The following is a 24759-nucleotide window of genomic DNA, read 5'->3' on the forward strand; positions in this document are numbered from 1 at the left end:
GGGATGAAAGCTGGCAGCTTCCACTTGGCCTCTATGTGTATGATCTGAGCCTTTCCCCTCTCTGTGTGGGTCTATACCTGGCACGGCCAGTGCCCACAGTCCTGATGTCTCCTCACTGCATTTTGGCGTGGGCGTACATGACAAGCCTTCTTTCTGTGGAGTCATAGCTCTATTGGGTTCTCTGATGGGTCACAGTAATCTCTCAGCTAAGGGATGCCTCTACTGGCGCACACTCACTTGGGCCCTTGGTACTGTCAGACCTTTTGCAGCTGGTTTCTCCCTGGGGTTGGAGATTACCAGGACATGAGGTGCGTGGGTTCCTTACATCATGCATGTTTTGCACATAATGGGATTCTTGTAGCGATGCTCTTGACTCAGTTGGAAGGCGCCGTCTGCAGTGAGCTGTGTTTGTCTGACTTGTTGAGCAGAGTGAGAACGCACACATTTTCACTCCTCCACTGTTGGGGACTGTGGCCTTTTTGTGTGCCTCAGTCTGGGATCTGATTAGTCTTGTTAATCCTATGTGGTCTCCAACACGCCAGTGTCACATTGGGTGATGGCTACATGCATCCTCGTCTGTGCTGGTGTCTCTTGTCAGGTGTAGGCTGTGTTCCCACAGACTCGACATTTGGACAAGGTGAGCTCTGTTCCTCCCGAACAAAACAGGCAAGAGCTGCACCAAGGAAGTACCTGTTGGCTGCCACTTGGAACCATGCTTTGCCCTGGAAGTGCCACTTCTCTCTGGCCTTTTGCCCCTCTTTCTTTGTCACTTTTCTGTGCTTTCTTGTTCTTGATGTTATTTACTTCTCTCTTTCTGAATTATGGGATTTTTCCTTTTTGCCATTTCAAATAAGATTTAAAATTTTTGTTTGTTGCCCAGTCTAGAGTGCTGTGGCATCATAGCTCACAGCAACCTCCAGCTCCTGGGTTCAAGCAATCCTCCTGCCTCAGCCTCCTGAGTAGCTGGGACTGTAGGCATCTGTTACACACCCAGCTAATTTTTCTATTTTTTTGTAGAGACAGTCTCTCTATATTGTCCAGGCTGGTCTCAAATTCCTGACCTCAAGTAATCCTCCTACCTAGGCCTCCCCCCAAAATATTTTGTTAATTGAGATATAATTCACGTACCATAAAATCCATCCTCTAAAGCAGTGGTTTTCAACCTTCTTAATGCCATGGCCCTTCAATACAGTTCCTATGGGTCACACCCCACAGGTTGAGAACCACTGTGCAATTTAGTGGTTTTTAGTATATTTACAGGGTGTTGCAGCCATCAGTACTATCTAGTTCCAGAATATTTTCATCATCCCAAAAGGAAACCTTGTGCCTGCCCTGTGTTCCTCCAGTCTATTTTCTGTTTCTGTGGGTTTCTCTATTCTGAACGTGTCATGTAAATGGAATTACGTGTGCCCCTTTGTGTCTGGTTTCTTTCACTGGACATAGTGTTTGTAAAGTTCACCCATGTTATAGCATGTGTCAGAACTTTGATCCTTCTCACAGCTGAGTCACACTCCATTGCATGGATAGACTGCATTTTGGTTACCCAGTGAATGGTGAATCCTAACATTTCCTGAGTCCTGGTTGCATGTGAGAGTCTGGTGAGATCTTGGCTCTCAGGAAGACTTCATCGACAGCTAGCCCGTGGTGTAAGCAGTGTCATAGATCCTCAGGCCTTATCCAGGGTCCAGAAGCTGTATTTTAGGTCTTCAAAATCTTTTTCTCCATTTACTAGTGTATTTTTTTTCCCTTTCCTGTTATTATAAACATAGCCAAATTGAAAAGAGGTTTCTGAGGAGAGACCCAGAGAGTGCTTTCAAGCTAGAAAGTAGAACAGGTGACCTTTGTCCTTGTTCCTTGAGATGACCAGAGGTGCTACACTCTCTTGTACCTTGCCTTTCATACCAGGATGAGGTTCAGCTTCATATAATAAATAAAGTCAAAATTACAGTGGCATAAATAAGCACATAAGGCTTTACACTTTATCTCATCAGTGATGTTTAGAGGCAGCATCCAGGGTGGGCAGGTCCTAGGCCCCTCCCAGCCCTCTGCTCAGCCATCCCTAGTGCATTGCTGTGTCCAGGAAAGCTCCAGCATCAGCTCCTGAGGAAAGAGCCTGGGCAAGAGGGCATATTCCTGCCCAGATCATCTCTTGCAGGAGCTCCTGCAGCACATGGCGCTCTGCTCACATCAAAGGCCAGAGTATGGTGTGCAGCCACATCCAGCCATAGGTGTCCTGGCTTATTTGCCTCCCAAGTACAACAGGCTGCTGCTAAGGAGGATGGGCAGTGAACCTCAGGCATTATAAGCATCTGTGCCTCTATTCCTTTTCCTGCTCTGTGGGAAAGGGGGCTCTGTGATGTATAGCCCCCTTTTGGGGCAGACACAGGTGTGGTGGGATTATAACTTCCTGGTTCCATGGCTGCCCCTGTTGCCAGCACTTGGGTGCACCCTATGTGTGCAGAGATGGATGAAGAGCAGATTTGGTGCTGTTCACATCCACTGTCTCCTCTTCCCTGAAAACTGCCTGGCTGAGCATTCTACTTTTTCCTCCAGGGAACATTTGCTCTGCCTGTTAGGGGTAATCTTCTAACTGTTCTCCCCTTGTTTAACTTTTTATTTTGAATATTGCAAAAATAGCACTGTGTTCTGTATGTTCTCTATTTAGCATTTCCTGAGGTTTACAGCTTCGTGGCCAAGGTGCAGTGATAAACACCACAAAGTTAGCTTGAGCCCTGGGATCAATCTTGTGCTGTGAGCTGTGTTACCCTGGGATGTTTGTATTACTCGTATTTCTCCTTCCTGAAGTGTCACTTTTCTCATCCCCAGTGTTCTCACGAGGGCTGAAGAAGTCTTCTCAGGAGCTGTACGGCCTCATCTGCTATGGCGAGCTACGCAAGAAGATTGGGGGCTGTGAGTACGCACTGCTGTGTAGTCACTTTTTGCGCCCCTCACAGCCCTGCTGTCCTTGTCACCTTAGAGCCTTATTGCCCAGGAACACTTTGTTTTCCCTCTTTTATCTTGAAAATGTTCCAGTAACAGAAAAATTGAAGAATGTGATGAGCACCCGACATTTTCACTTAGACCACCAGTCACTTTCTTTGTCCTGCTTGCTTTTTTTCTCCCCTGCTCTCTGCGCACACACACTCTCGGGCACATGTGTACCAACTCACCTTGGAGTCTGGATGTCTCCTACAGAGCCACCATTGCCCATAACACCTGGAATGCTGAGCAGAGACAGGCCCAGCAATCTATGTGACCTGCTGTGTTCAGATTTCCCAAAACATCCCCAAACCTTTCTGGCTTCTATGCAGGGGCTGGGCTCCTGCTTGTGATTATGGGTCTTTCTGAGTCTCTCTGACCTCGAGGAGCCTGCGCTGCATGGTCTCCCACCATGTTGGTGAGGAGTCCAGTGCTCCTTTACAAAGTGCCCTCAACCTTGCATCTGCTCTGGTGGTCTCCTTGTGACTGGGTGGTTCCCTTTAGATGTTTTTGACTCCAACATTAGATAGGGACGCTCTGGTCTTCCCAATTGCCTGTGCCTGGCTATGTGACACCAGACGTTGTCTCACCTATTTAGAGGGGGTATTTTGTAGGGGTGCATACCATAGACTGCTTCAAAGGTTAAATGAAATACACTGTCACCACATGCAGTCAGCTCAGGGCCAGTGGCAGGCTAGGGAGGGTGAGTGTTAACCAGTCACCCTCTCTGGCCCCTGCTATCTCTCATGTTTTCTTGTCACTCCTGGTGGGTGGCCACTGTGAGCCAGATGGCATCTATGTTTGGGAGTTGCTGCCTTCCTGCCATGACTGTCCCCCGTGCACCCTGATGTTCCTTCTTCCTCCTAGCCAGCCTCTCCACACTGAACTACTATGCTGGCCCCATCCTGACCACCTGGCCTCTGGTTGTCAGCCCTACTTTGCCTCTGAAAGCACCTAAGTTCCAGGACTTGATGCTGTGGCTCTCTCAGCTTTTATCTTCCAGAGGAAAAAAGGAAAAGTTAGTCTTCACCACTTGTCTTCATTCTGTATTGCCTGGTCCTTCTGTACTGCCACTTTGGTCCCACTTCCCTCCACAGAAGCTTCATGGGTGTCTGTTTTATGTGGCCTGCCTGTCATCCCCTGCCAGCTGGCATTGGGGAAGCCCTGAACCTCAGCCCTGAGGCCTCTTCCCACATGGTCTCCGTATCTCTTGCTCTGCCCACTGTAGACATACCTCTATTATGAGGCTTATCCTTGGCCCTTCTTGCTTCTGTATCTTGGTTCTTGTCTGGTGGCCTCACCCAGTTCTGCAGCTTCAGTGCCACTTGTAAGTGGAGGATTTGTGTCACCATCTCTGCTCCTGTGGACTGCCCACCTGACCAAGGATGCCAGGAGCCTTAGCCCTTTCCCTGCCCTCACATCCTGGCCATTCTTGCTAATCTCAGCTGCAGTCCCAGGGTCCTGCCCCAAGTCCACTCTTCCCAGCCCCTTCTTCTCTGCACACCTCACTGGGTTAGAATACGGCCCTCGGCCCCTTTGTCCCTCTGATCTCTGCTCGTCCTTCTTTCTCCTTGCCCTAACTAGTGTTTGTTCATGGCAGCTCATAGGGTGTCACTCGGTCATGGCCACAGTGCCCCAGCCCTTTCAGATGTCTTTGACTCGCCCAAGTCTATGGACTCGTCTACTTGTCTGTTCCCTTCTCTGGGACCTTGGGCTCTCTTTCTCCCAGAGTATCACAGGGCTTTCTTTTCCTCAGAGGATCACAGAGCTCCCTGACCAAGGGCCTGCACACAGGCTTTGGGCCCATCTTTCTGGCCACACCTCACTCCTCAACTTTGTGCCCCCTTGGTCACAGTTGGCTCCTGCTATAGCCTGGTCTCAGTGGGAACGCTGGCTGGTCACTTTTGGCCCAGCTTTACATCACACTCAAATGCACGCTCACTTGGAGCTCACACAGGGCTCTCAGCACCAAAGCTGTCACCTTAACTCTTTACTCCACTGGGGGTTTCTCCCCTTCGAACCCTCACCCACCACTCACCCTCACTGACCACATAGTCACATGCTGGGCTCCTTGGTGCCCTTGCTTTGCCTGCTGTGTGATCTCATGTCTCTTCTGGGGAAGGTGCACACTAGGCCTGTTGATTGTTTCCAGTGCCTGGACATTGGCTGCTTGTTCTAGGCCATTCAGAAATGTGTCAAGAGCTCAGTGATCAGAATGTGCTTTTAATTAGTGTGGCTTGTCCTGCCTGAAGTCTCCAGGCAAACTTGAGTCCCAAATCAACAGGCTGAGTCTCTGCTCTGTTTCTTGGGTCCCTTATACCTGTGGCATTGTCTCAGGTTTTACACTGGTGTTGTCTACACTGGCTGGTGTTATCCCCAGTTAAAAGGGGACCCGATGGAGATAAATGACATGTTTAGCAAGAGACAGGCTCCAATTCTTCAGCCTAGGTGGGGCACAACAGTTCTGCGGCACTACACCTGGCCAATTCCAAGGCTGGCTCCCTGGTTCTTCCTGTCTTATACAGAAGTTCTGTCCAAAGGTTGGTTCCCACTCCGTGCCTGGGGCCTGGAGCCTGGAAGCTGGTGATGAGGGGTCAGGCAGGACTCAACTGAAAGCCGAGGGCTGGCTGCATCCCTTTTTAATGAGCATGTCCACACCTTTGCTCTTCCCAGTGGTTTTTGTTCTTTCCTGAGGATCTGTTTTCAACTGCCATTTCTCTTCCTTCTGAGAAGTGTCCTTTTTTCTCATCATACAACTGTGAGTTCTGTTATTATTTATCTGAAAAGTCTTTATTTCATCTTTATTCTTTGCTAGGTGTAGAATTCTGACTTGACTGGTTCTTCTTTTCTTCCTTTTCAAGCTGTTGTCTGCTATCTCTGGCCTGTGCTATTTCTGGTAAGGGTCAGTGGTCCTCTGTGTCCTTGCTCCTCTGTGTAAGATGCGTTATTTATTTCTGGCTGGCCTTGTGCATAAGTTTATATGCTTTGGTTTTCAGCCTGGTTGTGTTGTATGGATCTCCCCCACCCAAAAAATTCAAAGAAGAATTCAAAGAGTTTTACAATAAGCACCCAATGCTCACCACCTAAAGGCTTCATTAACTTTTTACCATACCACTTTCCTGCACATCTAGGGCTAGTGTTAAATTACAAGGTCAGAGGAAATGGGACATCTCTGGGAACATGGAGTACATCAGGTTTATCATTTGGCAGACCTGGAAGCTGGGCGCCCAAGTGTCAACACAAGGTCATGTTCAGGTAGAGAGCCCATCAGGAAGCGTGCTTATCCAAAGCAGGCAGTTAGGGTCGAGTAAAAGTTCAGAGTGTCAGCAGGTCTACGAGGAGATGTCAGCTGACTCTGCAGCCATGCAGTGTGCCTGGGAGAGCAGCTGGACGGGGACGTGTGGACACCTCCCAGGTGATCAGAGGTGCCACAGGCAGTGGACTCACTGGTGTGACTTGGGGCAAGAGCTGTAGCTCTGGTAGGGGTTTGATTCTGGAAGACCTTTGATATTTGGTAACATGATTTAGAGTCTCCGTTGAATGGGGATCTTTAATGCTTTAATGGTTTGTTTGTTTTTTTTTTTTTTTGGTTCTTGGCCGGGGCTGGGTTTGAACCTGCCACCTCTGGCATATGGGACTGGCACCCTACTCCTTGAGCCACAGGCGCCGCCCTAATGGTTTTGTTTTGTTCCTATCTATCTCATGATCTCATTTATTTTTCCATTTAAAGGTATGGATGACAAGAATGCCACAAAGTTGAACGAACTCATTCAGGTTGGGTAAGTCACAGTTTTATTATGAAACATCACTTCTTTAGGAAGTTTGCATTTAATCTCTGAAATCCAAACATTGAAATATGTATGGTTTTCTTCCTTTTTCTCAATGACAACCCTTAGAGTTAAAACAGTATGTTCTGGGCAGTGCCTGTGGCTCAGTGGGTAGGGTGCTGGCCCCATATACCGAGGGTGACAGGTTCAAACCCAGCCCTGGCCAAACTGCAACAAAAAATACCCAGGCATTGTAGCAGGCACCCGTAGTCCCAGCTACTCAGGAGGCTGAGGCAAGAGAATCGCCTAAGCCCAGGAGTTGGAGGTTGCTGTGAGCTGTGATGCCACAACACTCTACTGAGGGCGATAAAGTAAGACTGTCTCTTTAAAAAAAAAAAACAACTTAGTATGTTCTTAGTTACATGTTCAGTCCCAAAGAAAGGTGCTGAGCCTGGGGGAGCAGTGACTATGCTCAGACCACCCCTACCCTAGGGACGGATGGCAGTGCTGCTCCCCTAGGCCTTCCTGGCTGTGATTGTGGTCTTAGGACAGCTCTGGCTCTTTCTTTCTGGTGCTCTTTTTCTTTACCTTTGTGCATGTCTGGACGTTGGTTCCCTTCCTTCTAGAAAGCCTCTCCTTCCGATGGCATTTTTCTTGCATCCTCCTGGGCCGCTCCTGATGGCTCTCCCTGCCTTCTTGGGCACTCTCGCTCACACCCCTGCCTCTTGGGCTCACATGCTCTCCTGGACACACAGGCTTGGACTCCCAACTGTTGAGGCAACACCTGCTCAGCCTTCTTCTAGGGATCCCCTGTGCTGGGAGTGTGGGGGTAAAAATATCCTACCTGGCTAGTCGCATTTTTCCGGTGGCACTGTCAGGTCAAAGTAGCTGTTGAGCCCTCCTTGGCTCTGATGGTCTCCTGAGTTGTGCTGCAGGCTCCCTGAGGTATCTGCACTCTTACTGCATAGCCTCATTGCTGAGCCATCTCAGTGCTATCTTGTTCAGCTGGTCCTATCTACACATTCTCCCTTTGGCTATTTCTACTCTTCCCAGGGCCACTGCTACCTCTCCTCGGTGAAGGGCTCCTTGTTGTGGGTGTACTACCCACCACGACAGAACATTGTTGAAGATACGCCTGGAACAGGGCTTGATGGCCTCTCCTCCATCTATAGGACATCACTTTTCCCCTCAACCACTCCCCCACAGGCTCAATGTCACATGACCTGCAATCCCCCACCCAGGTGTGAGCATCTGCAGGGGGCTGTCTGCACACTTTCCCTTTTAATACCAGCACAACAGGTGTTGGATGTGATTTTAAGGCTTTGCTTATGTAAATTGCCACCAGCTTGGAGCTAGATCTGACAGTACTTAACCTGTATGTGTCACTGCCAGGGGAAGGAGCTGTGACTGACCGTGGTCACCAGAGAACATGAATACCCTTCCAAAAATGAACAAGGCTTCCCAAAGCAGGTATGGGGTAGTCCAAGGCTCCCAGGAAGAGGGGTCCCAGCTATGCTTGTGGGTTACTGTGGCTTGTTGCCTACTTCGGTGCCCTCAGCTGGATGCCCACCTGCCTTCCACCCTCATATCTGTTCTGCTTCTGTCAGATTGCATCTGTGTTTGCTGTAGGATCTTAGGGAGCTTGCATGGTTCTCCAGGCCCTGGTGACTCACCTGTTAAGTTACTGTCCTTCAAAGAGGTGCAAGGACACCTGGGAAAGGTTTGAAACAGCACAGTATTAACAGGGTGTTGCAATAGCTTGGTGGAAAGCTTTCTGTCTGCAACCATGGAGAGAGAAGAAGCAGAAAGACTTCTATTTTTTTTTTTTTTTTTTTTGTAGAGACAGAGTCTCACTTTATGGCCTTCAGTGGCCATGCATCACACAGCTCCCAGCAACCTCCAACTCCTGGGCTTAGGTGATTCTCTTGCCTCAGCCTCCCAAGTAGCTGGGACTACAGGTGCCCACCACAACGCCCGGATATTTTTTTTTTGTTGTTTTTGCAGTTGGGCCGGGGCTGTGTTTGAACCTGCCACTCTCTGTACGTGGGGCCGGTGCCTTACTGACTGAGTCACCGGCCACAGAAAGACTTCTAAGTCATATGTTCCTTGGTTCTAGAAATATCTGAGTACAGGAATGGGTGGCATGGCAGCTGAGGCAGGTCCATTGACAGGTCTTTTCCGTGCGTATATACATGTATCTGCATGTGTGGACACTGAATAACCTGGTGCAGGAGCTACCATGAAATGGATGGGGCATGGGTACTGCAAGTGATAGAAGGGAGCCTGCCTTTTATATCTGAGAAAGGCTTTTTTGAGGTGATGGCTTTTAGGCCAAGGTTTTGTCTTGTCTTTTTTCTTTTTTTAAGAGACAGAATCTTGCTCTGTTACCCAGGCTAGAGTGCAGTCATCATAGCTCACTGCAGCCTCCAACTCCTGGGCTCAAGTGATCCTCCTACCACAGCCTTCCAAGTAGCTGGGACGATAGGTGTACACCACTGTGCCTGGCTACTTTTTCTCTTTTTGGTGTATATTTGTATGAGTTTGATTTTTTAAAAACAGACTTTGTTTTTTAGAGTGGTTTAAGGTTACAGAAGAAGTGTATACAGAGTACGGCGTTCCCACGTCTCCTCCTCCCCACTGCCTTCCTGGTTATTAACATCTTGCATTAGTGTGTTCCATTTGCTACAATCCACAAACTTCCATCAGCACATCTTTGTCACCCAAAGTGCACAGTTCCCATGAGGGCTCACTGTTAGTGATGCACAGTCTGTGGGCTTTAGCGAATGTGTCCTATGACATGTCCTCCACTATAGTGTCTTGCCCCTGCCCTGCCTTCCCAGTGTCAGCAAATGGCTAGGACCATCTACCAGATTGCCTATGTAAACTGACTTCTTCCTTATGCAGTTCTGTGAGTTTTAACTGATACATGGGTATGTACCCTCCCCCTCAAAGTCCCTCCCCCGTTGCCCAGCCCCTGGCAACCACTGCTGCTCTCTGTTCCCTGTCATTGTGCCTTTTGCCTCAAGCTGTCCATGTGGCATCACAGCCCTCAGCTTTTAGAGGGAGCCTTCCACCTGCCAGAGGTGTACATGCGAGGTTCTGTGTCGTCTTGGTCCTTTTCCTGTCAAGTGCTGTCTCATGTCAACATCCCACAGGCCACTTACCCATCCTCCATAGGGGAACACGGGTTGCTGTTGTGTTTGTGAATGAGCAACCAGTTTTGGCCTCCAGGTTCTAGTGTGTCACTTGGATTGGTCCTCTTGAAGAGGTGGGGAGTGTCTGTGTCTAACTTCGTGACAAGTTGCCAACTGTTTTCCAGAGCGAGAGTTCCAGTTGCTCCCCACACTCCGCAGTACCTGCTATTTCCACTTTGTTCTGAGCCATCCTGTGAGCGTGAAGTGTGCCCATAGTGGTTTTGATTTGCATTTATTTCCCTGATGACTGATGATGCTGAATGTCTTTCTCTCATGTTTGTTTGCCCATTTTCTAATTAGTTATTGAATTTAGAGGGATGTCCAACCACAGCCTGGGGCTGGCTATGAATGATTAAGACTTGTCTTGGGCTACATGTTAAATACACAAAACTAATGAAAGCTGTAAGCAAAAAAAAAAAAGGTCCCTGCATAATTTTCATGATGTCCACCACTGCCACCACAGAAAACATTCAAAGCAGCCATTTGCTGCAGTTGGATGTCCTCTAGGGTGGAGTTCTTTGTATTTTCTGATTACAAGTGTTCTGTCTGATAGTGATTTGCAAATATTTCTCCCTATCTGTGGTCTCTTCATTCACTTAGTGTCTTTCACAGTGCAAAGGTCTCCGCTTGGATGAAGTACAGTCTACCATTATTTCCCTTTATAGTTCATGCTTTCTGTACAAATATGGTATTTAAGACATCCTTGCCAAATCAGGAGATGTTTTATACTTTACATTTAAATTTATGACCCACTTTGATTTAACTTTTTATATATGATGTGAAGTTTGGGCTGAAGTCCATTTTCTTGCTCCTGGCTATTGAGTTGTTTTTGTACCACTGTACAGACGGTCCTTCTGCCGTTGAGTTGCTTTCACACCCTGTCAAAGATCAATTGACTGTCTGTGGGTTTATTTCTGGACCTTTTATTCTATTCTGTCAATTTATGTGTCCTTCCTTTCACCAACAGACATTTGACTTTTGAAAACAAACAAAAATCTGTACAGGTGAAATAGAGTTGGGAAAAAATAGGTGCCTGTGGAAGACTCCTTTTTGATTTCAGATCAAAAACAATTAGAGTATTTAACTAATTGTTCTCCACTTCTCACACAGACCCTTTTCAGTTAACTGTGAATCCCTTCTCAGTTAGAGAATTATAAAATTAAGTTAAGGAGTAAATGAATTGAAAAAAGGTCTAAACTAAAATCAAATCTTATTATATTGTTCACAGATCCAGTTGTGTAGAAATTCAGTATGTGCTTATTAGATTTACCAAGTGGCTTTGCAGAGAAGAAAATAAATTTCATATCAGAAAGAAAAGCCAGACCTCAGACACATGGAGGATTACTTTGTTACCTGTCTGTTAAACACAAAGAGGAGTTCAGATAGGACCTCTGTGTTGTTCCATTTAATTAACAGAATGGGGTTCCTCCATTGAGAGTACCTCTTTAAACCCTGTTGTTCTGAGGAAGGCTTGTCTTGTCTTTTGGCTTCCAGGTTGGTGTGAGGATGGGGAGGTAGGGACCACATCATTGGACTGTTGTCAAGCCTGAGAGTCTTTTTTGCCTGTGAGTGTCAAGGTGGTTGTTTACCTTGTACAGTGCCCAGCGTCAGGCTGGTCAGGAAAAGGATTGTAATCTGAGAATGGTTACCCAAGAAATGAAAAAGGGTTTACTCATTTTCATTGAAGGGGGAAAAAAGGAAGTCACAAAATAGCAGTTTAACGGAAAATATGATTATTGTAAACACAGGTGCCACATGACACAGCTCCACCAGCTGTTTAAATCTTGCCTACTACTGTTTTGTTTTTGGGGCGATGGAACAAAAAGCGATGAGTGGAAAAGTCCATTTGTTTCCAGAGCACTTCCTTGGAGGAGATTGCTTAAGAATTGACTCCATGCTTAATTACTGTTCTTTTGAAATGTTCCTCCTGATTCCTTCTCCTTCAGCCCTACGCCAACATCATTAATAAGCTGCTGTGGCAGGTGCCTGTAACCCAGCTACTCAGGAGGCTGTCTGGGGATCCCTTGAGCCCAGGAGTTTGAGACCAAGCCTGGGCAACAGAGTAAGACCCTGTCTCTTAAAAAAAAAAAAAAAAAGACCAACCAAAACTGCTGTGGCATTCATTTTTGGTATATTTCACCTGGGTTAAAGTGGTTGAAAAATACTGTCTCAATAGAACATGTTGTATGGAACCTCTGATCCTCTCTGAATTATCCCTCTAGGCAGAAAGGGAGTGCTTGGGCATGAAAGCTTTCTTCCTGGGGTCTTGTCTCTCTGGTCAGGCTTTCCAAGTCTTAGCTCTTTCCTCTGGGGTCTTGTGCTAAATTCTCCTCCTGAGCGCAGGAGCTCAGTCAGTACTTGAATGGGTGGATGGACAGATAAACAGATCAGTAAATAGATGAAATGATAATGGGTAGACAGATAAGATAGATGGACATATGGATAGGTGGACAGATGAGTAAATGGATGGATGGATAGTTTAGTAAATAAATGGAAGGATGGGCTCGGCGCCTATAGCTCAGCAGCTAGAGCGCCAGCCACATACACCAGATGTAGTGGGTTTGAACCCAGCCTGGGCCTGCCAAACAACAATGACAACTACAACAACAACAACAAAAATAGCCGGGTGTTGTGGTGGGTGCCTGTAGTCCCAGCTACTTAGGAGGCTAAGGCAAGAGAATCAGTTAAGCCCAAGAGTTTGAGGTTGCTGTGAGCTGCGACGCCATACCAAGGGCTACAAAATGAGGCTCTGTCTCAAAAAAATAAATAAAATAAATGGAAGTCTTGTAGATGGATGGACAGATGAGTGGATGGATGGATGGAGGGATGAATAGAAGGATGAATGGATGACTGGATTGATGGAGGGACGGATGAATGAGTGGGCACATTGATGGAGGAATGGATGGACTTGTAGCTGCATGGCATGAGGAACTATTGAGCTTTCTGTATTGAATGATTGCACCCAACTGCTGCTTCTGCCCTCCAATCCCCAGGACCTCTCTGTTTGTTTGACTGGCCATATAAACACCTGCTTAAAGCCTTGAAGATTTGGGAGTAATGGTAAAATCCACTGTGTAGGATATTTGGACTTTAACGTGCCAAAATTAGAGTTATTTCTGTTTTAGGAAGAAGGGGGTCACGGCTTTGTTTCCTAGGAAGTGGAAATTGTGATGACACCTTTTTCTCCTTTCTGAGGCTATCAGCTGTGCACAGTGGAGATGTCTCTGTAGTCATCTGTGGGGAATGAACATGAGAGAGGCCCTCTTGTGCAGTGTTCTTTTAGAAACTATTTGCGTTTTCATCTCCAATTTTATTTTCTTTTATATTTATTTATTTATTTAGAGACAGATTCTTATTTTATCGCCCTCAGTAGAGTGCTATGGCGTCATAGCTCACAGCAACCTCCAACTCCTGGGCTTAGGTGATTCTCTTTCTCAGCCTCCCAAGTAGCTGGGACTACAGGCGCCCACCACAATGGCTGGCTATTTTTTTGTTGCAGTTTGGCTGGGATCGGGTTTGAACCCGCCACCCTTGGTATATGAGGCTAGCACTCTACCCATTGAGCCACAGGCACCGCCCATTCATCTCCAATTTTATTTAATTAATTAATTAATTTATTTATTTATTTGGAGCTGGGGCTGGGTTTGAACCCACCACTTCTGGTATATGGGGTTGGCACCCTACTCCTTGAGCCATAGGTGCTACCTCATCTCCAATTTTAGACAGCATTGTATTGGAATAATATTTAAAATAATTATACAAGTGATATATAAATACATTCTTATAAGATTTTCAAACAATTCATATATAAAATACAGAGACCCTCTCAACCAGCCCATCCTACTCCTCTTGCCAGAAATAACCATTTGCCAATAATTTTATGTGAATACTTCTGAGTTTTTTCCTTAGGGAATTTACATATATATGTACAGATACAAAAATAGTTATATATAAATATGAATATATAATTTCTGTACATTTTTAGAATTACAGTATATATATTCTGTTACTTTTTCACTGCTATTTCTTAGAAATTGAATAGCAAATATAGAAGCAGCTCTCTTATCTTACATGATCACAACTAGAGTTAGTCAGTTGTAAAAGTTGATTATGGCAGAAAATCATAAAAATAGTATACACATACCCTGAGCATTTTATGAGACATAACAAACCCAAGTCATTTGCTAATCATTGGATGGGATAAGCAAAGCTTTTTCTTTGGTGTATACTCCTTGGAATTCCAGGTTGATTTTGGAGGTATTCTTCTTGTTATTATAATTTTATTTATTTATTTTTTTTTGTAGAGACAGAGTCTCACTTTACCACCCTCGGTAGAGTGCCATGACGTCACACGGCTCACAGCAACCTCCAAGCTTTTGGGCTTACGCGATTCTCTTGCCTCAGCCTCCCGAGCAGCTGGGACTACAGGCGCCCCCCACAACGCCCAGCTATTTTTTGGTTGCAGTTTGGCCGAGGCCGGGTTTGAACCCGCCACCCTCGGTATATGGGGCCAGCGCCCTACTCACTGAGCCACAGTTGGGAATTTGTTATTGTAATTTTTATGTTAGAGTTTTACTTTTTTTTTTTTTTTGAGACAAGATTCTCACTCTGTTGCCCAGGTTAGAGTACCCAGACCTCAGCCTAGCTCACAGCAGCCTCAAACTCCTGGGTTCTAGTGATCCTCCTGCCTCAGCCTCCTGAGTAGCTGGGAGTACAGGTGCCCGCCACTGTGCCTGGCTAGTTTTTCCGTTTTTGGTAGAGAATACAGTCTTGCTTAGGCTATTCTCAAACTCCTGAGCTCAAGAGAGAATACAGTCTTGCTTAGGCTATTCTCAAACTCCTAAGCTCAAGCAATCCTCCCTCCTTGGCCTCTTATAATTCAGAGTGCTAGAATTACATGTATGAGCCGCCGTGCCTGGCTCCAGATTTAAGGCCAAACAAGGACATTGGGGCCCAAAATGATGAAGTTTCAGTTTATCCAAGTCCCCCAGTCATTAATATTTGTTTTGCCCTCACTTACTTTGACTGCTATTTTTTTTTTTTTTGCCCGGGGCTAGGTTTGAACCCACCACCTCCGGCATATGGGACCAGCGCCCTACTCCTTGAGCCACAGGCGCCGCCCTTGACTGCTATTTTTTAAACAACCTATTTCCTTTGAGTATTTTCAAAACGTTTTAACTATATTTTTTAGAAGGAACTATTTTTTTCCCTTTTATACTCACTAATTTTATGATAATTCTTTAAATAACTTTAATCCATTTACAGCGGAGCTCTGGGCCCACCTACAGGCTGTTGTGGGGAGGGAGCATGTGACAGCCCATGACCTCTGCCTGCTAGTGCCTGGGTCGTGCCAGTGTGTTTTACAGAGGGATTGGGGGCAAGGCTGACATTGCTAGATATGATGGAGAGGTCACATAGAGGTTATGTAGAGGTGGACTGAAGGGTCATATAAAGGTAGATTCAGAGGTCACAGGGAGGTCATATTGAGGCCAATTGAGAGGTCACACATAGAGATTCAGAGATTCACATAGAAGTAGCTTGAAAGCTTCTGCTTTGAGGGGCTAAAAAGGGAAGAGTGCACAGAACTGGAGCAGGTGGAGGAAGAGTAAGCATCTGAGGGTCCTCCAGTGCAGCATCCTTTCCAGGAGATGAGGCCAGAGGGGAGGGTGCATTTCCTGTAAATAGTACCTTGGAATGTGAGGTATGGTGGGGAGGACAACAGGATGTCTGGAGTCACCACATGATGTCTATCCTGGGATCCCCACATGGTGCTCTGCCCACCCTGGCTTAGCACCTCTCAGATGCACTGGCCCTTCCTTCTGTGCATTCAGAGGCCTCAGTATGGTGTATTCGAAATTCTTTTCCCAGGGCCACCACTGTACGTTACAAAGGGAGGAACCTTCGGATAAAAGCGCCCATGTGCCGAGCCCTGAAGAAGCTCTGTGATCCAGATGGTACGTGAATAAGGGAAGAGGGTGGCATATAGCTTGCAGGATTGGAGCAGGCACCTGTCTTGTCCCATTTAACCACAGGCTGGCTGAGCTACAAATGTCTCTGCTGTTGCTTTATCTCTGACTCCACTTAATCTCAGTCCTGTGAATGAGCTGCTTTGGAATCTGAAACTCTCCTTGTCATAGCTGTGTATCCATGCAGCACCCCAAGTTTAGCTGAGGAGCTAAACCTCTAACAGAGTAGTCAGCTATCGTCAGGACCCAGTCTCTCAGGGCTTCTCTGTGGCCCAGTCTGCATCTCTGCCTGTGCCAGTACTCAGGCATCTGCAGCCACATTGGAGTTTTCTCCTTGCTGTGCTTTCTCTCCTGTTCTTACTTCTCTTTGCAAGACAGTCTGTCCATAGCTCTCTCTCATCCTGTTGGTTTTCTGGTGAAGCACTTAGCATTCTGCCTCAGGTTGGTCTGCACAAGACTTTTACAATCCTTCCCTATTTCAGGTTTGAGTGATGAAGAGGACCAGAAGCCTGTGCGCCTGCCCTTGAGGGTTCCTGTAGAGCTGCAGCCACGCAACAACCATGCCTGGGCCCGTGTACAGAGCCTTGCTCAGAATCCACGCCTCAGGTAAAATGTGGCCTTCGGCATGTAAAAGAAAGCCCCAGTGCTCTGACATCACATGAGCACAGGTGTGAGGTTGACACACTGTCTTTAGGTTCCTCAGACTCTGGGGCTCCTGGGAGCAGTGAGCTGTATTTCCACACCTGGGCAGTGGTCTCATGGGCCACATGCAAGCCCTGGGTGTTCGTGATGCAAAGGATGTGTGGCTGCAGAGCCTTCCTCTTGTCCCTGTCAAGCCCTTACTATTCTCTCTTGCCAGTACCCCCATGCGCATGGGCCTTTCCATTTGTATGTTTTTTTAAATTGAGGTAAAATTCACATAAAATGAACCATTAGCCATTGTGAAGTTTACAGTTCAGTGGTATTTAGTATGCTTACAGTGCTATGCAGCCTCCACCTCTGTCTAGTTCCAGAAAATTTTTATTACCCCCAAAATAGACCCCAGTTACTCCTCAATTCTTAGCTTTTCCCAGCTTCTGGCAACTACCAGTCTATGTTCTATCTGTCAGATTTGCCTATTCCGGGCCTTTCATGGAGGCACAGTCACACATAGGTGCCCTCCACAACTGGCACCTCTCACTGAGCATATTTCTGAGGTGCATTGTGGTGTACAACATGTCAGTACTTTGTTCCTTCCATTGCTGGGTTTTTATTTTCTTGAAATTAATGAAGGCTCCTCAGACCCACCTTCCTAAACCCATCAGTTGCTACTATTATGGGGTGGTGGATTATACTGGTGGTCATGTTCCAGTTGAGATCTTGGACTGGCACAGGGTACATGACTCTTATCATTTTCTACAGTTCTGCACAAACCTACAATGATCTCAATTGAAAAAGCTAGTTTTTAGGAGAAGGTCCCAGTCAGTGCCTCCTCCTTGGTACCTTTTCTCTCTTTGACACTGTCTTACTATAGGCAGCTTCACAGTGCTTCAACAGGCCCATCCCTGTTGTCTCAGGCTCACCTCCCTCACCTGTATCTCTCTAGGATGATCGTGGAGCTGCATCGTAAAGTCTCTAGTCTCATTGAGTTCTTGAAGCAGAAGTGGGCACTCCAGGAAGTGCGAATTGTATCTTTTTCCAACTAAAGGGAACTCTCCAGATTCCACAGCATGTGCTGCTTGGAAATGGGTCTTGTTCCCTAGTACCTGTCATGGTATGGGGGCTTGTGGACTACAACTCTAACCTGGAGCCCTTTGCTTGCTGAGCTGTGGGTAGTGAGCCCCTTCTCTGACCTTCTGCAGTGTTAGGACTTGGTCACAGCCACCCTTCCCTGATGTAACTGGCCTGCTATCTGGCCCATAGGATGTGCCTAAAATGTTACTGCCATTAAGGTGAACAAAGTGACCAAGGGACAGCCCACCCATCTTCATATTATTGTTGGCTCCCATGATGTATCAGGATGAATTTTATAAAAATGCCAACTGCCTGGGGTAGCAGTTTTTAGTAGTGCCATGAGGAAAGCCTGGGTCAGGGTCAGGATCATAATTCAAGCCCCAGTGGTGCCAAGGGGGAGTGTGACTCTAGTTTAATCCAGTATAGAGCTTTCCTTGACAGTGTGTTCAGAGGAAGACGCTCGAGGAACGGCAGCTGCAGGACTCTTGCACTGCACCCACACAGGAGAAGGTGACGCTGCATCTGTTTCCGGGCGAGAACTGCACACTGACGCCTCTGCCTGGTGTGGCCCGAGTGGTGCACTCCAAGGCCTTTTGCACAGTGCACTGGCAGGAGGGTGGCCGGTGCAAGCAGAGCTCCAAGGACATCCACTCACTGCCCCCAGCCCAGATCTTAGGCATTCAGAGTGGGCAGGGCACAGCCCGGGGCCATGTGAAGTGCCCACGGGGTGGTGCTGAGGGCAAGGGTGGGGGGCGGCCCCCTCCTACCACTGACATGTCACAGAGCTCTGGAGAGAGTTCCCCTGAAAGTGCCCCTGGGGAAGGGGCCACCCCAAGCCTAAGTAGCCCCGATGCTCCTGACAGGCCTCCCCCTGGGCACCAAGACACTGGGCCATATTTGGAAAAGACCCCTGCAGTGGCTCCTGAGGAGGGTGGGAATGGCCCTACCCAAAAGCTGGGGGCCCAAGAAATAGGGCCATGTGCCTGCAGCCAGCTCCCAGACCTGGAGGACGAGCTTTCAATCCTAGACCCCTTACCCCGCTACTTAAAGTCCTGTCAGGACCTCATTGTCCCTGAGCAGTGCCGCTGCACAGACACACAGCTGGGGGGTGTGCACCCTTCTTCTGGTGGGGCTGTCTCCCCAGAGGTTCCTACCATCAGCAATAAGGAGGCTGCTGACCTCACCCCAGCTGGGCCCGGGCTCCTGCCAGATATTTGCACTAAAGACTTGACAGATGCACCTGCAGAGGAGCCCCAGGAGAAGGGGAGCCCCTCAGAGCCTCTGCTGCCTCAGGGACAGCCTGCCACCAAGCCCCCAAAGGAGGTCCCCACCAGCCGGCTGGCCCAGCAGCTCCGAGAGGAGGGCTGGAACCTGCAGACCTCTGAAAGCCTTACGCTGGCCGAAGTCTACCTCATGATGGGCAAGCCAAGCAAGCTGCAACTGGAGTATGATTGGCTGGCTGTGCTGGGCTCCGAGGGCCAGGTGCCTGGAGGGCAGGGCCAAGGCGTTAGCCCTGGCTCTCCAAATGCCACCTTGCACAAGCAGCGCCTCCTCCGCTGCCTCCTGAAGCTCATCTCCACCGAGGTCAACCCCAAGCTGGTGAGTGGGTTGGGGTTGTCGAATGCAGACAAAAGCCAAGCTTGTAAAGAGTTAGAGCTAGTTTCACCCAGAAGTCTTGCTGAGGACTGTAGGCCAAGGCCCACAGTTGGAGAAATTCCATAGTCTTACCCACACAGTACACCAGTAAATGGCATATGTGCCAGGGAGCAGGCTTGATGCATGTGCATTCGCGTCAGGGTCTGGGTGTGGGTTACAGAAGCACAGTTGCTAACCCCATCAGGTGTTCCCTTACATGTGGGAAAAGTTGAGGAGCAGGGTCACTTATCTTTTAATGACTTGGCAAATGATGGGGTATGGGGGAGTGGGCTCTGTCCTGTTTTGTCTTCAAAGCATCTTTCAAAGTCACACATTGACAGAGTCTGGGGTGTGTGACATTCGCTGGCAAGCAGGAATGAGTAGACGTGGCTTCTCATGGATACCACTTTGTCCTGCTGGCCTCCCTGAGGGAAGCCAGATCTAGCCTGTCAGTTGGGTGGCTGGGGTTTGCCTACAGTGTGGGTTCAGAGAGGACAGGCAGGGGCCCAGCTGACCAAGGAGGCAGAGGTTCTTTGAAGACCACTCATGTAGGGGCACTAGAGCTCTTATTTGGGCCCCATTCTCTACACGGCACCAGGAGTGCAAAATTGAAGGGGCCAGTTGTCGTCCTTGTTATGGAGGCTTGGAAGATGACTAACAGGTGACACCTTTAAGCCCTATTGTGCTCCCATAAGTCTGCTAGGCCCCCACATGCAGCTGGGAGGCAGGACAGTAAATCCAGGGGTAGCTGCGATCCAGCTTCGTTTGAGCAGCTGCTACGAGTTTCTAAAAGGGTACACCAGGTGCCTTTCCTGCTCTAGAGTGGTGCTGTACAGACCCCTGTGTTTATGTGTAACAGAAATCAATGGGGTGAGAAGGGGAGCCAGAGTCAAGGCTTTACTGAGGCTCATGCAGAGGGAGGCAGTGAAAGGAAAAAGCCTTTGGTCTGGCTCCTTGGAGGGAGTTTAGGGAGAGTTGTAAAGAGGGTTAAATGAGAACAGAATGATGCATAGGTGTGTAGAGGTGGAGGGTCTTGTGGCCACGCAGTCCCATTACATGCTGCCTTGTCTCATTAGCACACGAAATCTCTACTTCTGGGTGTGGCTTTTTGCACTAAAATGAGATTATAACAAAAAGAATTAAGTTAGTATGGGGGTATCTTCTGGCTTGAGGAGCTTAAATTTGGATAGATTTCCCTTCTCTACAGCTCGATTTCCCTTCTCTACAGCTCGATGGATAGATTTCCCTTCTCTACAGCTTGTATCAGTATTTTGTTCCTGTGGTCCTAAGAAATATTACTCATAAAACAATAGTTTAGTCCTTTTCTTATGTAGTTATGGGCTTCAAATTCTGGTGATTACGACACTGTTTTAGCTTTCTTGCTGCTAATTAGGTAGGGTTGTGTTGACTCCCCAGTTCAGGGCAAGGGGCCTGAGTCCTGTCCCTGTGCTGTCTCCAAAAGACCATCTCCACTGCTGTGCAGGCAGTGTGTGATGAGGGATGCTGTCACAGAAGAATGGGGGGATATTGGCAGGCTGAGGTGGAGGAGTGGAGCTGGAGGAGGCCTGGACAGAACAGTTCCTGAGGTGCGTGCTATGTGGGCCCCTCCCAGGGTGGCTGTCCTGGGGGCAGCTGACTGAAGTGAGCTGATATCTTCTAGAGCAGCAGTTCTCAACCAGTGGGTCATGACCCACAGGAACTGTATTAAGGGGTTGAGGCATTAGGAAGGTTGAGAACCACTATTCTAGAGGCTCCTTGTTTTGTCTGGTCCTGGAGCCTAGGTAGGGGTCCTCTACCATGTGGAGGCCAGTTAGCAGAGCCCACATATGGAATGCAGAAGGCACCACTGGTGGGATAACCCTATCCTGCACTCTCAGGTCTAACAGGATCACATGGCTGTGCTGTGGAGAGAGTGGCACCTTATGCTCAGCAAGCTGCTGAAAGAACCATGGGGAGGCCCTCGAGTGCCAGGATCTCTAGGGACTGGGCTGGGGGTGGTTTCACAGTAAGGACTGTGTGCAAGGTCCTTGCATGCCTGGTGTTGGTCATGGCTTCTGCCCCTTGCCCCCAGGGGAGTGCTCTCTGGGACATATGGGGCTCTTGGGGTTCTGGCGACTGGGCCCTGTGCTCAGGCACCCCTGGGGCCAGACCAGAAGGTGAAGGTAGCCTTAGGAAGAACAGTAGGGTGGGGACCCTTTGGGCTGGCACAGCTGTAGTCAGAGGGTTGGGTTGAGTGACCAGAGACTCTAAGGCAGTGGTTTTCAACCTTCCTAATGCTGCAGCCCTTTAATATAGTTCCTGTGGGTCACGACCCACAGGTTGAGAACCGCTGCCCTGAGGACTTTTCAGGTCTGGATCTTGGGAGTCATGGGAGGGGATTGACGAGAAATAGGCATGTCTGGGTGTCCCAGGAAGGAGGCAGGGCAGGATCCTGAGAGGGAAGAGGCATGGAGCAGGGTGGAAATGTGGACAGTGACAACCAGGCCTCTCAGCACATTGCCCCAAGTGGTCCCTGGCCAAGCAGTTCAAATTGCTGGGCACTTGCCAGGAAGGCAGATGTGGGGCATCTATATGGACCAGCCCAAGGTGACTGGTCCAGTTAAGGAATAGGAACCATTGCCAGATGCCCAGCTGAGGCTGGAGACCTGAAATTAGAGAGGTTGACTGCATGAGTCTGGAATGGTTCTCCCAGTGCCATTTCTTTCTTTCTTTCTTTCTTTTTTTTAAGAGGCAGAATCTTACTATGTTACCCTCAGCAGAGTGCCATGGCGTCACAGCTCACAGCAACCACAGACTCTTGGGCTTAAGCAATTCTCTTGCCTCAGCCTCCCAGGTAGCTGAGACTAAAGGTGCCAGCTACAATGCCTGGCTATTTTTTGGTTGCAGTTGTTGTTTAGCAGCCCTGGGCCAGGTTCAAACCCACCAATCTGTGTATGTGGCCAGTGCCTGAACAACTGAGCTACGGGCGCCCAGCCTGCCCAGTGCCATTTCTCACTGGGTACAGGCAAGTGTCCCAGAAGGCCCAAGCCCCACATAATCAGGAGATGCTAGAGGCTGGCTCAATTGGTCGGGCTGGAGTAGAAAACGTGAAGAGGGGATGCTAGGCTCGTGAGGTTTGTAGAACAGCAAAGGGGGTTGGGCCCAGGGTCTGGAGGTGCTGAGCCAACAGAGTCTGCGAGGCTGTGCTGAAAGCACAGATGCATCATTCACAGGTGAGGCTGTACAAGATGGGACCTTGAAGTGGGTGCCAGGAGTGAGGAGGAGGAGGAGAGCTGAGGGCCAGGGCATCAGCCCAGTCTTCTCAGGGTAGTGGGGTATCTGGTACAGGGCAGGGACCCCACAACTCTGCCTAGGCCTGCAGCTGCTGCCTGGGCTAGCAAAAACCCTCAGGCTGCCACACAGTACCCTTTGATTGTGATCGTTTGATTCTGGAAAGCTGTATTTCCTTACTCTGACTTAAAAGCAGAAGAGACTACTAAAGTCATCTTAGGCTGGCTTTCTCATGCAGTTTTGTCACTTGCCATCCAGTGCCCCCCACATCCCTGCATCCCCTTTCAGAGTGGGCACAGACCAGGCCCCTCCTTCCTGCTTCCTGCCCTTGGCACCATTAGCATGTAGGTAGTGAAGACATAGGAAGGTACTCATAAGTTGTTCTCATTTCTCACTTGACTGGTGATCTTTAGAATTGGCAAGCTGCAGAGTGACTTCAGGGTCCATGCCTCTCAACTGACCTTTGCTGTTGAGAAAGTGTGATTTCTGAGTCCTAGACCTCATGGGCCTCCTACTCTGGGGTACCCATTTTAGAGCCATTTTTCGTATGCTGAATTTAGACGTCATTTGGCCCATTTCTTTCCCAGGCTCCAGAAGCAAGTGTCACATCCACATCCTCAGTGAGGCCCTCCCAGGAGGAACAGTCAACAACACCCCCAGGGAAGGTGGTGACCATCAGCTCCCGCAGCCCCCGCTGCCCCCGGAACCAGGCCACCCTCCGCAGCAGCAAGACCTTCCCGCCCAGCTCTGCACCATGCTCCTCAGGTAAGGCATAGGAGGCTTTGCTTGCCCATGCCTGGTCCACCTGAAGGTGCCATCCACGGTCCTGGGCTTTGGAGGGCTGTGCTGAGGCTGAGGGCATAGGTGTGCCCTGGTCCAGGAAATAGAGTGAAGGTACAGAAATCACAGCCTCCTGTGGGAAGGGTGAGTACAAGGGCCTATCGTGATAAGGGGCTTGGGGTGTGAGGTGTAGGAGCAAGCAAGAAGCAGAGGACAGGGTAGCCTTTGCCAGTCTGGTCACTTTGGGGCAGGTGTCATAAGGCCAGCAAAAACCTCTCTGTAACAGGCCCCTAAGAAGGTTGTTCCTGAATCTATGGCATCTGTTTTCTATTTCTAAACTATTAGAATAAAGAAGCTTTTTTTTTTTTTTAGTCTTATTTATTTATCTTTATTTTTATTTATTTTTTTAGAGACAGAGTCTCACTTTGTCACCCTTGGTAGAGTGCCATGGCATCACAGCTAACAGCAACCTCCAGCTCTTAGGCTTAGGCGATTCTCTTCTTTCGGCCTCCCGAGTAGCTGGGACTATAGGCGCCTGCCACAACACCCGGCTATATTTTTGTTGCAGTTTGACCGGGGCGGGTTCGAACCTGCCACCCTCGGTATATGGGGCCGGCGCCCTACTCACTGAGCCACAGGCGCCGCCCTAGAAAAAAGAAGATTTTAAAGTAGGAGATATGCCAGCAGTCCTAGAAAGAAAGACAGAATGACCTGCTGTCTACAGTGAGCCCTGTGCCAGTTGTATGTAGGAAATAATCCAAATTCAAGGTTTATAAATTATGTTACTAGGGACATAAAACCCCAAGATGAGCATGGCCTGTTTCCCTGAGACATCAGTTTTACTTACTTTTAACCTATATTATAATAAAACAGCCTGTCATAACCAGGATGGTGAATTTTACATGAACACTTTTTGTGGCTGTGCCTGATTGTCCCCTTTCCCAGGCACAAAGGAGGTGCCACCAGGGGTTAGTATGAGCTGCACTGGTTCCTCTGTTCTTCCTAAGACTGATCTGATGAGGTAGGAATGACTGCATAGGCAGGGACCACCAGGGCCTGAGGGCTGGGTGCGCCCTTCTGTCCTATGCCTTGGACACTTCCTCCCCTTCTTTTAACATGAAGGATGTCGGGCAGTGCCTGTGGCTCAAGGAGTAGGGCGCCGGTCCCATATGCTGGAGGTGGTGGGTTCAAACCCACCCCCGGCCAAAAAAAAAAAAAAAAACATGAAGGATGTCGTCCCGGGCAGCATTGCTGCAGATATTGTGGCCATTGTGGGTGCTGTGACTGCTCTGATAACTGCATCACGTGAGCAGCAGCCCCATCTGCTCAAGTCAGCCTCCCAGAATTAGGCAAAACTCTGGTCTGCCCCAGCACACTGAAACACACAGCCACTGGTTGGCTGAACAGACGTATAGTGTCCTGTTATATTAAAGATTTCCCAAGATTATTTTCCTT

The 24759-nt window shown here is 48.5% G+C and overlaps 1 protein-coding gene across 3 annotated transcripts in view; it reads left to right on the forward strand.

The window, feature by feature from the left end:
• The window catches only part of CRAMP1 (cramped chromatin regulator homolog 1), a 61667-nt gene that overhangs the window by 21353 nt on the left and 15555 nt on the right, over window positions 1-24759 (forward strand). For all 3 annotated transcript variants that reach the window (XM_053557828.1, XM_053557830.1, XM_053557829.1), the window contains 7 exons: window positions 2827-2910; window positions 6710-6758; window positions 15809-15894; window positions 16389-16512; window positions 17492-17573; window positions 18070-19218; window positions 23112-23289. In XM_053557828.1, coding sequence (XP_053413803.1) covers window positions 2827-2910; window positions 6710-6758; window positions 15809-15894; window positions 16389-16512; window positions 17492-17573; window positions 18070-19218; window positions 23112-23289 — 1752 coding nt within the window. The remainder of the gene's footprint in view (window positions 1-2826; window positions 2911-6709; window positions 6759-15808; window positions 15895-16388; window positions 16513-17491; window positions 17574-18069; window positions 19219-23111; window positions 23290-24759) is intronic.

This window comes from Nycticebus coucang, chromosome 12 (assembly GCF_027406575.1).
Source record: "Nycticebus coucang isolate mNycCou1 chromosome 12, mNycCou1.pri, whole genome shotgun sequence".
Taxonomy (NCBI): domain Eukaryota; kingdom Metazoa; phylum Chordata; class Mammalia; order Primates; family Lorisidae; genus Nycticebus; species Nycticebus coucang.